General features: G+C 46.2%; 1 protein-coding gene across 7 annotated transcripts; it reads left to right on the top strand.

Annotated features, from left to right (window-relative positions):
* The first annotated feature begins 236 nt into the window (after positions 1 to 236).
* LOC121979626 lies at positions 237 to 11,585 on the top strand. 7 transcript variants are annotated; one of them, XR_006111418.1, is made up of 7 exons: positions 237 to 366; positions 457 to 659; positions 738 to 790; positions 9,896 to 9,960; positions 10,056 to 10,143; positions 10,397 to 10,493; positions 11,037 to 11,585. XR_006111418.1 is itself a non-coding variant. In XM_042531623.1 (7 exons), the coding sequence occupies exons 2-5, from the start codon at positions 539 to 541 to the stop codon at positions 10,106 to 10,108; spliced, it is 414 nt and encodes a 137-aa protein (XP_042387557.1). In that variant the 5' UTR covers positions 237 to 366; positions 457 to 538; the 3' UTR covers positions 10,109 to 10,143; positions 10,397 to 10,493; positions 11,037 to 11,585. The 7 variants fall into 7 exon arrangements, 1 of the variants encoding a protein (XP_042387557.1); XR_006111416.1 differs by adding an exon at positions 981 to 1,048 and having other exon boundaries at positions 457 to 880; XR_006111415.1 differs by adding an exon at positions 981 to 1,101 and having other exon boundaries at positions 457 to 880.
* The last annotated feature ends 2,230 nt before the right edge of the window (positions 11,586 to 13,815 follow it).

Below are 13,815 nucleotides of genomic sequence, written 5' to 3'. Positions count from 1 at the left end.
GCAGCTTCTTTATAAAAATATATAATTTAAGATTAAAAAATTATTTTATTAAATTTAAATATTTATTTTTATATCAATTTCTTTATTTTCTCTCTCCTTTATAATATAATATTTGAGGAATAAATTTTATTCTCTAAATTTAGTTAGAGAAATATTAAAATTTAAAAAATAAATAGAACAGCTGATGTTTTTTTTTTTTAACTACTTTACCTAAAATTTAAAAAGTAAAATCTTGGCACAGTCTCATAACCGAAAGTCTGGAAGCCCAGGCCGCTCTCCGCCTTCTGCCTACCTCATTGCCTTCTGTCACCAGATTCCCCTCCGAACCCCTCTCCGACTCCATTGATTCCCGTCCGATTCCCCTCGGTAAAGTCACGAAGAAATGAATTTCACCTCCTCTTACTCCCTGTGGATTTATTTGGTGAAACCCCAATCTAATAATTCCGTCTCCTCCAGATTCGGCTGCATCTACCTTCTTGCAGTCCGTCGAGGGGGTCGGATCTCTTCGGCCAGTGCTGATCTCGACCTCCTCGAGTCCATGGCCTTCGGCACTGTCTCGTTCGAAGAGCTCCTCGGCCACTGCAACGAGGTATTCAAGAACAACCAGAGATGCATCGTCGACCTTGAGAAGCGGATGCAGAGCTTAGGTTACGTCACTAGTGAGCACCGAGCCACTGACGCGAATTCCTAGAGTCATCGTTTGCTTTTCTGCTACTCTGATTTGTGTTGTTGCGCAGAGGTGGAGTTGGAAGATGAGGAGATTTTGGACGATTCGAAGTTTACGAGCCCCGTGAGTGGGTTTCAGAGACCTTTCTTTGAATTTGTCTCAGTTAGTTTCTGTTGTTCAGTTGAGCAAGAGGAGGCCAGAAGAGTATATCTTGTATCCTTTCTCCACTGTTTCTTGGGAATTCTGTATGTTCGTTCTTTGCTTGATCTGTTGACGATGATTTTCAGGGTTTACCTTTTGTTTTACATTTCAGTTTATTCAGATTGACATGCAATTTAGAAATAGAAAACCGATTCAAATCGGTTGAATCACGAGTAGAAGGTTAGGGGATTCCTTCTGTAAGCTTGCAAGTTCTTGCTCTCACATTTAACTTGGTAGATTCTTTTTTCAGTTATTAATCTGTTGAATTGGTTTATATGCATTATAGAGACGTCAACTTTGTCTTCATTTGTAGATTTTTTGCTAGGTTTAGCCGGTAGAGAAATAACAAAGGAGTGACTAGTATCAGTGCTTTGCATGAGACTTGTTGGGTAGGAAGAAAATGAGAAGAGAATAGGGAATATATGTGTTTTCTCAACATGGTTAGGAAGAGAGAGCATGGGGCTTTGTAAAGTGATTTGACAAAACAAAAAACTGGAAAAATAATACCATAGACATAATTTATACACTATGATCTTGTCCGAAAGCGTGAAGCTGGAAAGTTAGGGAGGTGGCGGTTCCGCTGACCGGCTGTGGACCTCGCTCCGCTCTGCAAAACAAGTAACGTCAGTGCCGAGCCAGGGAAGGGGTCTCGGCGTTGGACCTTCGACGTTCAAGTTAGTCACCGGAATATGAAGAGAAGTGGAGCAATAGTGAAACTATACGCGAACAGTAGATAACGCGTACCTCCGTTGGTGATGCCCCCCTTTTATACAGAGCCCTGGTGGGCGAAGTTCTTGAGGCATGGACATGCTCTCCAATGTGCCCCACGAAAGGGCCTGTCAAGAAAGTACCTTTAACACTATACCTTAACAGGGTATGCATATCCCTGACAAGACAGTAGCAGAGTCCGCAGTACGATCCGCCTGTCGATCATGCCTCGTGTCAGCGACACTACCTCCCAAAAAGATGTTGAGAGATACTACAGTGGTTCCGTTGTTGGGCCGAGTGGGGTAGCAGCTCAGCCGGGACCCCGCTCCGTCCGCGGTCAGGTCCCGTTGCTTGGCCGAGCGGGGTAGCCACTCAACCGGGACTCCTCTGCTCTGTTGACCTCAGTGGCTCTTCTATACGATGACTGTGCAACACATGCCTTCCCCATTCGAACAAACTAACCGGTCTCCCTCGACATCCTGCTGCTCCGTATCGAACGTCGGATGTCTTACGCATCCTCCCGAGCTAGACCGGAGGTCTGCTCGAACCTGTCTCCCGTCGGTCGGGGCTTGACTGCCCGATCGGCCATTGTCAGTGTCCTCCGTTCGGCCCTTCAGCGCTCGGGCGTTGACCACCTTGACTTTGACCTCCACCTGACAATTGACCCCGTGCCACGTAGGCCTCCCTCCATCGCCGCATCACAAGCCTCCCCCTCAAGTCTAGTTGAAGGAGGTTGCAAGGTTGACTGACTAGACCAGTAGAGTCTTTGATGATTCCCATGCCTTTGCCGTTCGGCTTCGCATTGCCAGACTGGGTATATAATTGTCGCTCGGCCCAAGCCTTTCAAAGCAAACTGTGCCTAGGTCATTCGGCTGTTTGATAATCGCTTATCTGTGCCGCTCGAGCAATGGGCGGCAACACTTGGCAAAAAAATCCCTTTTCCTCTTCTTGCGCTCCTCGACCGAGTGCCCTGACGTCATCCAGATTTCTTGAAGACCGTGTAAATCTCTGATCATTATGGCCGAGCACGCGACCATACCTTTTAATTAAGTCTCATTAATGTCGCCCGGTGACTGAACGCCACGTGTCCCACTTTCTGCCCCACACGTTTAACGTGACAGGCGGATATCCGTTGGTAATGTGAGAGATGCCTTTTTAAATTCAACGGCTGGATCTTCTCCTAGTTTATCACAACCCTAGATCAGACGGTTCAGGTCGATCAACCACGAGGTTTATAAACCTCGTGTGCATCGCCGTCTTCCTTACTTCGCGTGCCTTTGTCTTCGATCTTCTCGGCGATGTTTCGCTTCTTCTGCCTCTATGACGATCCTTCCTGCAAGCCTCTTCATCTTTTCATTCGAATCTTTTCGTTGTTCTTCATCATCCTCCTTGTTTTTTATGGCAAACTCCTCACAACCCCCCGCCTCCGTCCCTGGGCTCTGGTACACTTCCACTGAGTCCAGGTTCGACAGGGGTGATGCTGAGAGTTTGAAATCTGCTTATGAATTTCCATCTGGATATCAAATTGCTCTTCCTTCTGCTTTCGACCGGTCGCATGAACTACCGTCGGATTTTTTATGTTTCTTTAGGGACCGGTTCACCGCCGATCTGTCGTTCCCAGTCCACCCTTTTTTCTCTGCAGTTTGTAAATATTTCCGCATTTCCCTTAATCAATTAGTGACGAACTCCTTTCGGTTGCTGTGCAGGGTAGTAGTTCTATTCTGTAGACACGACATTCCTTTGACCCCTCGGCTCTTCCACTACTTTTATTATCCGAAACTATCCGAGCCGGGGACCTTTCTATTCCAAGCCTGAGTGGGCTTAGTCTTCTTTGATAAGATGTTGTCCTCCAACAAGCATTGGAGAGACTACTTTTTCTACGTTCGCTTTCCCGAGCGGCCAGATTTCCCGACCAGCGCAGCTAGAAGTGTCAAACTCTCCAGAGCTTAAGAAGCAGAAAAGTCGATCGGACTACCTCCATGCGGCTTCAAGCTTGGCCGGTCAAAAGTACCACATCCATAAGTTGCTGTTGGAGGGCGCCCTCTACATGTTCGGCTTGAGCCCGATCCGCATGAAGCTTCCGTCCAACCTAGTTATGCTCTTTCTTCTCCCAAACTTTGAATCTAACTGATTTTTTCTCCTTTTGTGCAACTCGAATCATGTTGCAAGCGCGTCTGACCGGCAAGTGCAAGCTCGCGGACGCAGAGATCAACGCTGTGGCCGTGGCCAAGTTGGAGAGCCACGGCCTGCAGCGGGTCGGTTCCCACGAGGATCCGCTCGGCGACAAGGAGGGAACACAAGCGCTGGGGAGTGGAGGGGGAGCCAGCCAGATAGCAGCTAGTGGAGCGGCAGCTACTGCTGACCTTCCGCCCGAACGACCGTCGATGGTTCCGATCACGGTCGCTTCGAAGTCAGCTACCTCCGACGAACACCTACGGAAGAGACGCCGAGCCGAAGGTTCTTCTCGATCGGTGACTTCAACCATGTAGACCCCAACCCTCCTCCGAGCGGGGTGAGACCTCGATTCCTCCTCTCGAGCAGGGAGTCGTAGAACTCCCTGCTTCCATATCATCTGACCAGACACCTTCGCCATCCGCGCTGCCTCAGGGTACGATTTGTGTGCTGCCGGTCGCCTTCATGCCACCACCTTTGCCGGCGACCTAGGTGCCCCGCATCCGACCGGTTCCAGCGTCCCGATCTTCGGGTTGGGCGACTTCAAACCCCTCTGGCCCGAGCAACCAGAAGCAAATAACGACAATCATCCATTTGCCAACGGACGAGTACCACAGTGTGGACGACCCAACGTCCTTCACCCCCGAGCACTAAATAAGGATCCAAGGGTTGCTCGCATAGATATGGGTCGATGCCCGAGCCCGTGTGGTGGTTATCACTCCAGGGGAACTCGCCAACAATCACACCTAGATGTCCACTGGGATATGTGTACCTTTCTTTTCTTCTTTACATTCGTTTGGTTCATACAATTTTACTGTTGTTGCAGTACTGGATAGAGAGTCTGACCATGTGCCATAGATTCGCATATCTGGAACATGAAGTCCAGTAGCTGCGCTCCCCAGCGGCCAGGAGGCGGCTTCTCAAGCGTACATGGAGCAGATGAGCGCCGAAATGACCCAACTAAAGGTCGATCTGAAGAAGAGCTCCTAGCTGCGGGAGGCAAAGAAGGACAAAAGCGTCGAGCAGGCTACTCAATTAGCTCGACTTAATAAATAGGCCAGCTCCTTCGAGTCCAAGATCCACTCGACCAACACCAGAAAGCTCCAGGCCATCGAAGACTTGGAGATCAAAAACAAAAACTTTCAGGTGTTGGCTTAGAACCTGAAGGAGGCGGAGGCCTCGCTGAATGCTGAGTGGGATGGCAGGTCGGCCGTCGGTCTGCAGCGAAGGCCCAGCTCGACGCCAAAGATGTAGAGTTGGCCACTTTGAAGGCATATTTAGAGGCATTTCGGTTGACACTAGAAGTTTATTAAAGTACAGAGTCCAGTCGGTTCGAGGTGTAGAAAAAGGCTTACCTCCGCTCACACGCCTTTAATGACCAGTTCACCGATTGGGCGCTCCGTCTTTTCAACCTTACCAGTGACGGGACGCTCGACCAACTGAAGGGCGGTGGGTATATTCCGACCAGCCTGACGAGCAAGGTTATCAGTCGAGACAAGATGACTGAATCGCTACCCGGCGACGTACTCGATTACCTCGAGTGAGCTTGCTCCTACGTACATTGTCATTTTTTATGTACTGCCCTTCTGGCCTTGTAAAAACTATGCAAGTGTTAATGAATGGTCGTCCGTTCGACAAACCTTTTTATTTAATGTTACTCTTTCATGTTCGGCACTTCGTTGTTTTATTTTCCGACTTGTTTGTCCTTGCATTGCCGTTCAGGATCGAGCAGGACTACACATTGCTTACCATTTTGCGAAAAACTTCCAAGTGTAGCTCTGTGGCCCACCGGTTGGCGTCGTACTACTCGCTTGGATAAGCCATTTTTTCGTTGGTCTCGGGTTTATAGTCGTCGCTCGGCTGTTGAAGGTGCAGACTTGGATTTGAGGTCGTTGCTCGACTGTTGATATGCGTAGACGAGGATTTAAGGTCGTCACTCGACCGTTGACGAAGACCAAGGCTTAACGTCGCCGCTCAATGGTTGACGAAGACCAGGATTTAAGGTCGTTGCTCGACCGTTGACGAAGACCAGGGTTTAATGTTGTCGCTTGACGATTGACGAAAATTAGAGTTTAAGGTCGCCGCTTGACCATTGACGAAGACCAGGGTTTAATGTTACCGCTTGACGATTGACGAAAACCAGGGTTTAAGGTCGCCGCTCGACCATTGACGAAGACCAGGTTTAATGTCGCCGCTCGACTGTCGGTGAAGACTAGGGTTTAACGTCGCCGCTCAACAGTCGGTGAAGACAAGGGTTTAAGGTCGCCGCGCGACCGTTGACGAAGACAAGGGTTTAAGGTCGTCGCTTGACCGCTGATGACGACAAAGGTTTAAGGTCGTCGCTTGACTGCTAATGACGACAAGGGTTTAAGGTCGTCGCTCGACCGCTGATGACGACAAGGGTTTAAGGTCGTCGCTTGACTACTGATGATGACAAGGGTTTAAAGTCGCCGCTCGACCGTTGATGACGACAATGGTTTAAGGTCGCCGCTTGACCACTAACGAAGACAACGGTTTAAGGTCGCCGTTCGATCGCTGATGACGACAAGGTTTAAGGTCATCGCTCGACCGTTGACGAAGATAAGGGTTTAAGGTCGCCGCTGACGAAGACAAGGGTTTAAGGTCGCCGCTCAACCGCTGATGACGACAAAGGTTTAAGGTCGTCGCTCGACCGCTGATGACGACAATGGTTTAAGGTCGTCGCTCGACCGCTGGTGAAGACAAGGGTTTAAGGTCGCCGCTCGACCGTTGACGACGACAAGGGTTTAAGGTTGCCGCTCGACCGTTGACGAAGACAAGAGGTTAAGGTCGCCGCTCGACCGTTGATGATGACAAGGGTTTAAGGTTGTCTCTCAATCGTTGCAATGCGTAGACAAGGGTTTATAGTCGCCGCTCGACTTTTAACTTGACCGCTCGGCACAAGAGTCTGGAACTCCTAGGATTTTATTCATATTTTTCCTGCATCCAAAAGACATACATGCACTTATACAGGTACATTTATATTTACTCACGCACCTCCTCACTGCAGCCAATGGCGTGGATCTCGAGTCGTCGGGCGTGCGACTTCCTTTCTTGGTTAGAATTATCGTCGGTCGACCCACCGACGATCATGCTATTTCTCCCCGAGCGGAGTTGCTCTTGTTCTCCTCCTCTCGAATTGAAAGTTTGCTCCATTTGGCAGAGGCTCGGGCAGGACCTTGATCGTCCCTCCTCTGAGATTGATGATGGCGTGGCTCGGCTGCCGTCCTTTCTTCCTCCCTTTGCCCGACTTATTGGCGCTTGTGTCGTCGATCAGGAGATGGTGATCGACGGCGACGTTCTCCTTGGGGCGGCTGACTATCTACCGATGTCAGGTCGTAGCAAACTCGGGTGTTGTGTGTTGGTGACTGGTGGATGAGGCAAAACATTAGCGTCCACACCCTGCCTTTGCAGTTTTTGGGTGATCGGTTGCCACATGTTGTACGGCATGCATTATGGGCTTGTGGTCTGGCTATGATCCCCCCTTCGGGGGCCCTTGGGTGGCTGATGGCTACTTGGCGGTTGTCTCTCAGGCGTTGCTACAGCTTCGATCGGCACCTCCCTTCTTCTGGCCGCTTGAGCTTCCTCCAGGTTTATGTGTTCTGTTGCCTTCCTTTGCAAGTGGTCGAAGTCCCTCGGCGACTTCCAAATAAGCGATCGGAATAACTCCCCTTCGGTGAGCCCCTGGGTGAAGACGTTCACCAATACATTTGAGGAGACCGCTTGGATGTCCATGGCCATCTGATTGAAGTGCTGGATGTAGGCCCTCTGTGTCTCTCTGAGCCCTTGCTTCAATAAAAACAAGTTTACGCTCGTCTTCTGGTGGCAACGACTGCTAGCGAAATGGTGTAGAAATGCCGCTCGGAAGTCCTTGAAGTGGTGAATTGAGCCGATCGACAATCTCCTGAACCACCGTTGTGCCGACCCAGAGAGAGTGGTGAGGAACACCCGACACTTCACCCTGTCGGTGTACTGGTAGAGTGTGGCCGCATTATCAAACTTGGCCAAGTGGTCGTCCGGATCGATGATTCCGTTGTATTCCCCGATCGGGGTGTAGTGCCTCGGTAGAGGGTCGCTCAGAATCCCTTGAGAAAATTGTTGATTGATCCACTCAGGCGAATCATCTTCCCTCGGCGCCTTCCCTTTCCTTGCGTTCCAAACGGGCGCGTCGTCCGATAAAGATCCCTGATCCTTGTCCGTTCGACCTCGTTCCTTAGATGGGGTTCTGAACAGCGCTCGGTGGAATGGGATAGGTGCGTTAGGTACTTCCCCAAATGTACCGATCGACTTCCCGAATGGATACGTGATCCGTTTGGTCTTCATATCTTGCCTGATGCCCCGCTGCTGATGCCGCGGGCTCATGCACTTGGCGCTCGGCCAGCACTTGTTGTTGTTGTTGCTCTACTATCCTTGTCGCTCGGGCTTGTATAAGCATGTCGAGCTCTTCCTTTGTCAGCGTCACCGTTGTGAGTCGTCCAACGTCCTCCATCTTCTCGTTTGAATGCAAGTTACGTTCCCACAAATGCCACCAAAATGATCCTGTCCGAAAGCGTAAAGCTAGAAAGCTAGGGAGGTGGCGGCTCCGCTGACCGGCTGTGGACCTCACTCTGCTCTGCAAAACAAGTAACGTCAGTGCCAAGTCAGGGAAGGGGTCCCCGGCGTTGCCCTCCGACGCTCAAGTCAGTCACCAAAATATGAAGAGAAGCGGAGCAACAGTGGAACTATGCGTGAACAGTAGATAACGCGTACCTCCGCTGGTGATCGATTCCCCTTTATACAGAGCTCTGGTGGGCGAAGTGCGAGCTTCTTGAGACATGGGCACGCTCTCCAATGTGTCCCACGAAAGAGCATGTCAGGAAAGTACCTCTGACACTATACCTTAACAGCGCATGTATCCCTAACAAGACAGTAGCAGCGTTCGCAGTACGATCCGCCTGTCAATCATGCCTCGTGTCAACGACACTACCTCCCAAAAGGATATCGAGATATATTACAGTGGTCCCGTTAATGGGCCGAGCGGGGTAGCAGCTCGATTGGGACCCCGCTCCATCCGCGGCTAGGTCCCGCTGCTTGGCCGAGCGGGGTAGCCGCTCGACCGAGACTCCTCCGCTCTGTCGACCTTAGTGGCTCTTCTATGCGATGACTATGCAGCACAAGCCTTCCCCCGTTCTGACAAGCTAACCGGTCTCCCTCGACGTTCTGCTGCCCCATATCGATCGTCGGCTGTCTTACGCATCTTCCCGAGCTAGACCGGAGGTTTCCTTAGACCTGTCTCCCATCGGTCGGGGCCTGACTGCCCGACCGACCACCATTGTCAATGCTCTCCATTCGGCCCTTCGGCGCCCGGACATTGACCACCTTAACTTTGACCTCCACCCTGGCAATTGACCCGTGCCAGGTAGGCCTCCCCCCATCGCCGAATCACACTATATGCACAAAATATTTTGTTTAAGTTTAATAAATATATTATTAATAATAAATTAGTTAGTTGAACTATACAACAACAACAATCAAGCCTTTTAACTATCAATTCAAAAAATAATATCACACAACTTATACTTTTATAGATATAAAATATTTTAATCAATGATAAATTATTTAAATGTTCTAATTTGGAAATACATGGATAGCATATTTTGATAAACTATAAATTATTAAGATTTTATAATTTTTTTATATAATTAAACCTATTATATATAGATGTATATTGACGAAATAGTTTTTTAATGTAAATTATTATTATCAATCATGAATTATTACAATTCCATTTATAATTAATCCTATTGTTTACTAAATGAAAATGTGATGGATAAACAAGTACGCTACAACCTAGTTTAAGTGTAATAGTACTGATTGTCTGCATTATACTTGTATGTTTGGTTTTTTATAACATCTGGGTTTGCTTTACAACCAAACTTAATTGATTGCCGATTTGAAATTTAACCAATTGAACCAGCTGGTCTGGTCCAGTTTTCAAAACATTGGATCAACCATATTAAGAAATTGCTCTAATATTTCATTGGCTTGGTTAGACCTGTGGTCTAACTTTGCAGAATTTTCTATCAAGATGTTTAACTGCTTTTGTAATTGCACTCATCTTTCTGTTTGATGTATGGTGTCTGTCTGCAGATCCTGTAATAAACTATCTGAGACAACTTTGCCTGGATATCCAAAACTTGCCCTGCATGCTACAGGTGCTGGATCTGTTTACTGTATATTGTTCTATTTGGTTAAAATAATACAATTTCTTACTTGTATTAGCACTTACATCCTCTTTCATGGGAAACAGATTCATACACAATGATGAAATGTCAGTTGCCAGAAATGCTGCCAAAGCAATAGTGCATGCATCTAAAGAGGACTACAATGACCTGCCGGTATTTGTTCTGTTTCTAATATTACTTTTGCAATGAGATCATAAGAATCTTCAGGATAAACATTTCCAGTGTTGCTGGGAATCATTTGTTGCACTATGACAGTATGACTGGCAATTTAACACTATTAGTAACCTTCTGTATAATAAAGAGTGCAAACCATTGCAAAAAAAAGGAGGATTCCAAGGACAAACTAAACCTGTCTCGTATCCCCTTTGATTTCTTGACTGACTTTTTGCTCTTAACACTACTTCAGGAGTTGCAGGAAGCTGCGGTGAAGATCAACTCTTTCCTCCCTATACATGAGCAAAATGATGTCTTTAGGCAAGATGAGCTTGAAAAAATGGTGCTCGGTCAGTATTCAATTATTTGTTCCTTATTTGAGTATACGGTTTCTGGAAATTGCCCTCTTCTTTCCTTTACATCATGGACATTAATTGCATGGTGAAAGCAAGATCTTACCTTTTGCTTCTTACGAGGATGACTAAGTTAGTTGCATAGATTATTGACAACTCTGTATTCTGTGAGTCCATCCCCGTTAATTGATAGATTTCTCAAGGTGAAGTTTTTACCAAAATATTCTTAATCAATAAGGTTGCTTTTAATATCGTTACTGATGTAATCAATCTAGCAGTTCTTGCATGATGTGGTTGGCTATCTAATATGCATTTCCATGAGAAAGACTTGTATTTGGAAACATCTTTTAGGTAGTAAATCTTTTGCCAATCGTACAAGAGTTATATTTCTCTCATCATCCTTAATGCTCACAGACATCAAAGTGTAACGTAGTTATTTTGCCTTGTTACACCATTGGGTTTAAGTTAGTATTCACACCAGTATGTACAGTGTAGGCTTTTATAAGCCACTCACGATGGTTTCCATGCAACTTCGTGCAGGTCTACCCAAGTTTAGAAATGTGGAAGAGATGAGGTTGTTTCACCAATGAAGAGCAATGGCGATGAGCAGCGCCGCCTCTGTCTTTTCAAAGTCCCCCAGGTTGATCGTTTCACACTGGTTGGTGTGATTCGGGTGTGCCTGGAGAATGCATGAGTTCTCCTCCCTCTCTCGCTACGCAGTACATGAGCCCGTGGATGTCTCCTTCCTCGCTGAGATAGCTCACATCTCCCTTGCTTCAGGAGGGGTGCCAATCTTCCTACATGATGTTTTTGAACCCTCTTACTCGATACCAATGAGAGAGTGGCAAAGTGGAAGTGGAAGCGCGGAATTAGAAAATTAGGAAATTGATAAGTTTGCACCTTACAAGCTACCTCAAGTAAGATTTGAGTGAATGCCCCCTATCTTGCAAGAGGTTCAATTCTTATAACAAACGTCGGGTGCGCCTTGGGCCCCATCGTCACGTTTGTTGATAAGAAATCAACAGTACAGACTCCATTTTACAACTAGTAGAGCATCTACTTTAGAAAAGTAGTGCAAATTCAACTTTACAGCTAGTTGAGCATCTATTTTAGAAAAGTAGTGCATTATTTGATAGGACAACACTACTTTATACAGAGCAGCGCGAATCTTTGGGTCCACCATGCTTATACTTTAAAGTTGTCCATTCTGGTTACACAATCCTGAAGGAGATACGCAGCATGTGAGAGTTGTTTGTCGCATTGCTCTAATGCAAGATACCAGTCGTTCCACCAATTATCTTTTCCTCGGCACTTATTGCATTCTTGCCTTTTGAGGGAATGGATAATTCTAAGCTGTTGCATCGCATTGACGGATCGGATGGCAGCACTTTGCTCAATAGTGTGTAGATCTTCTGTGATTTGTTTGAACTCTTCTTGTGGGATTGGTTTCCCATGTCTTGTGTTAACCTTTCTTTGGTATTGCTTAGCGAAATCAAGAGGGTTTGGACCATCTTGTTCAGCAACTCCTGAGCTTGCGGATGTGGCTGGCTCTGGACTTCCTTTATAGCTGGTACCAGTAAAGTGAGTTGGTCTAGGTGCTGCTCCGGCCATTCTGAAAATATTAACACATGAATTAGACGAGATAGAGAATCAGCTACCTGATTATTTTTTCCGTCTATATGTTCGAATTGCACCATTGGTCCAGCTCCCGTAATGTAATCAGTAAAAGAAATCCATTGAACCCTAGAGGGTTTATGATTTGCCGTTTTTCCAAAAAAACTTATAATTGCCTGGCAGTCTGTTCTAATCAGAAGTTCAGCTTTATCCAGGAAATAGATCTTTAGTGCTTCCATAGTGTTGATAACAGCATATAACTCAGCATCTATTGTGGATTTCGGTGGGTTAAACTTGCCGCTAGAATAAGCACAAATCTTTTTCGAGGAGACAGGGTCAAATTTTTTCTTTTTCCATTTGCAAATACCGCCCCAACCATCCATGCACCCGTCTACTTCTAGAATCATATAGCATTTTGGTGGAGGTATTTCAAGGTCTGGTAACTGCCGTACCTTGGTCTTGAGTTGATGAATCAGATCCCAGTCCTGCTGGTTTAATTTTCTCTCCCCATTTGGGGATGTCTTAGCATATAAAGGCCCAAGTAGTTTACCTAAGTTAGGTATATAATTCCTGGCATAATTCAGGAGTCCTAGCCATGATCTCATTCCTTTGGTTGTCTTGAGCTCATTATCATTGAAGTCCGCAATCTTTGTAATTACATGGGGTTGAAGTTTAATTCTGCAATTTCCAATAATAGCCCCTAAGAACTCAATTTCAGGGACTGCAATTTTCATCTTCGTGGGACTCAAGATTAATTCATTTTTCTGGCAAATGCTCAGCATCCTTTGAAGATGATGTTCATGACTCTTTTCATCCGGAGAAAATACTAGGATGTCATCTATATAAACAGCAATGAAATCTTCTGTACCTTTAAAGCATGCGTCCATTTTTCTCTGAAAAACTGCTGGTGCGTTTTTGAGTCCAAAGGGCATGATCAGTCATTCATATAAACCATCAGGGACCCAAAATACAGTCCATTCAATTGAATCAGGATGCATGGCAACCTGGTGGAAATCGCTTTTTAAATCAAATTTAGAGAAAATACAACTGTTACTGACCTTCTTTAGGATGGTATTGATACCCGGTAGACTGTATTGGTCTTTATGTGTGATATCATTAAGACGCTTGTAATTGAATACCAGTCTTTCCTTTCCTTTCTTTTCTTCTTTTGTAACGGGGTCAATAGTTGTACCAGAATTCACGATTATGGCAGTCGTTCGATGTCGGCTCTTACTGGGTCGAATTATCCCCAAATCCAGTAGGGCTTTAACATGCTTTGTGAAGACTTCCTTTTGTATAGGAGTTAAGTGTTTCAATGGTCGGTCTTCTATAATAAATTCTGGATTTTTAATATCCAATTGGCACACAATCTGATTCTTCTGCCAGTGTTGCAAGGGGTTCTCCCCAATTATCCCTTGATCCTTTAATTTTTGTAGAAGAGGACTAAATTTCTGCTCAAAGGATTGGTTTCTTGCCCCAACTGAGATGTGAACCATTTCCTTTATTTGGATATATTCTTCCTCATCCAGCTCCAATTCTTCAATAGCTGTATTTACAGAGGGTAACGTGTTAATGGCTGTAAGATTTTTATAAAATGTTACCGTATTTCCTTCAATTCTGAGTCCTCCGTGCATGGCTCTTATGAAGTTGCATCCAATGATAAATTATATATTATCTCTCAAAGTCATTGGAAAGCTATAGGTAT

Source organism: Zingiber officinale, chromosome 1B (assembly GCF_018446385.1).
Source record: "Zingiber officinale cultivar Zhangliang chromosome 1B, Zo_v1.1, whole genome shotgun sequence".
Lineage (NCBI taxonomy): Eukaryota > Viridiplantae > Streptophyta > Magnoliopsida > Zingiberales > Zingiberaceae > Zingiber > Zingiber officinale.
Note: the sequence above shows the minus strand (reverse complement) of the source record. Positions and strands in the feature narration are given on the sequence as shown.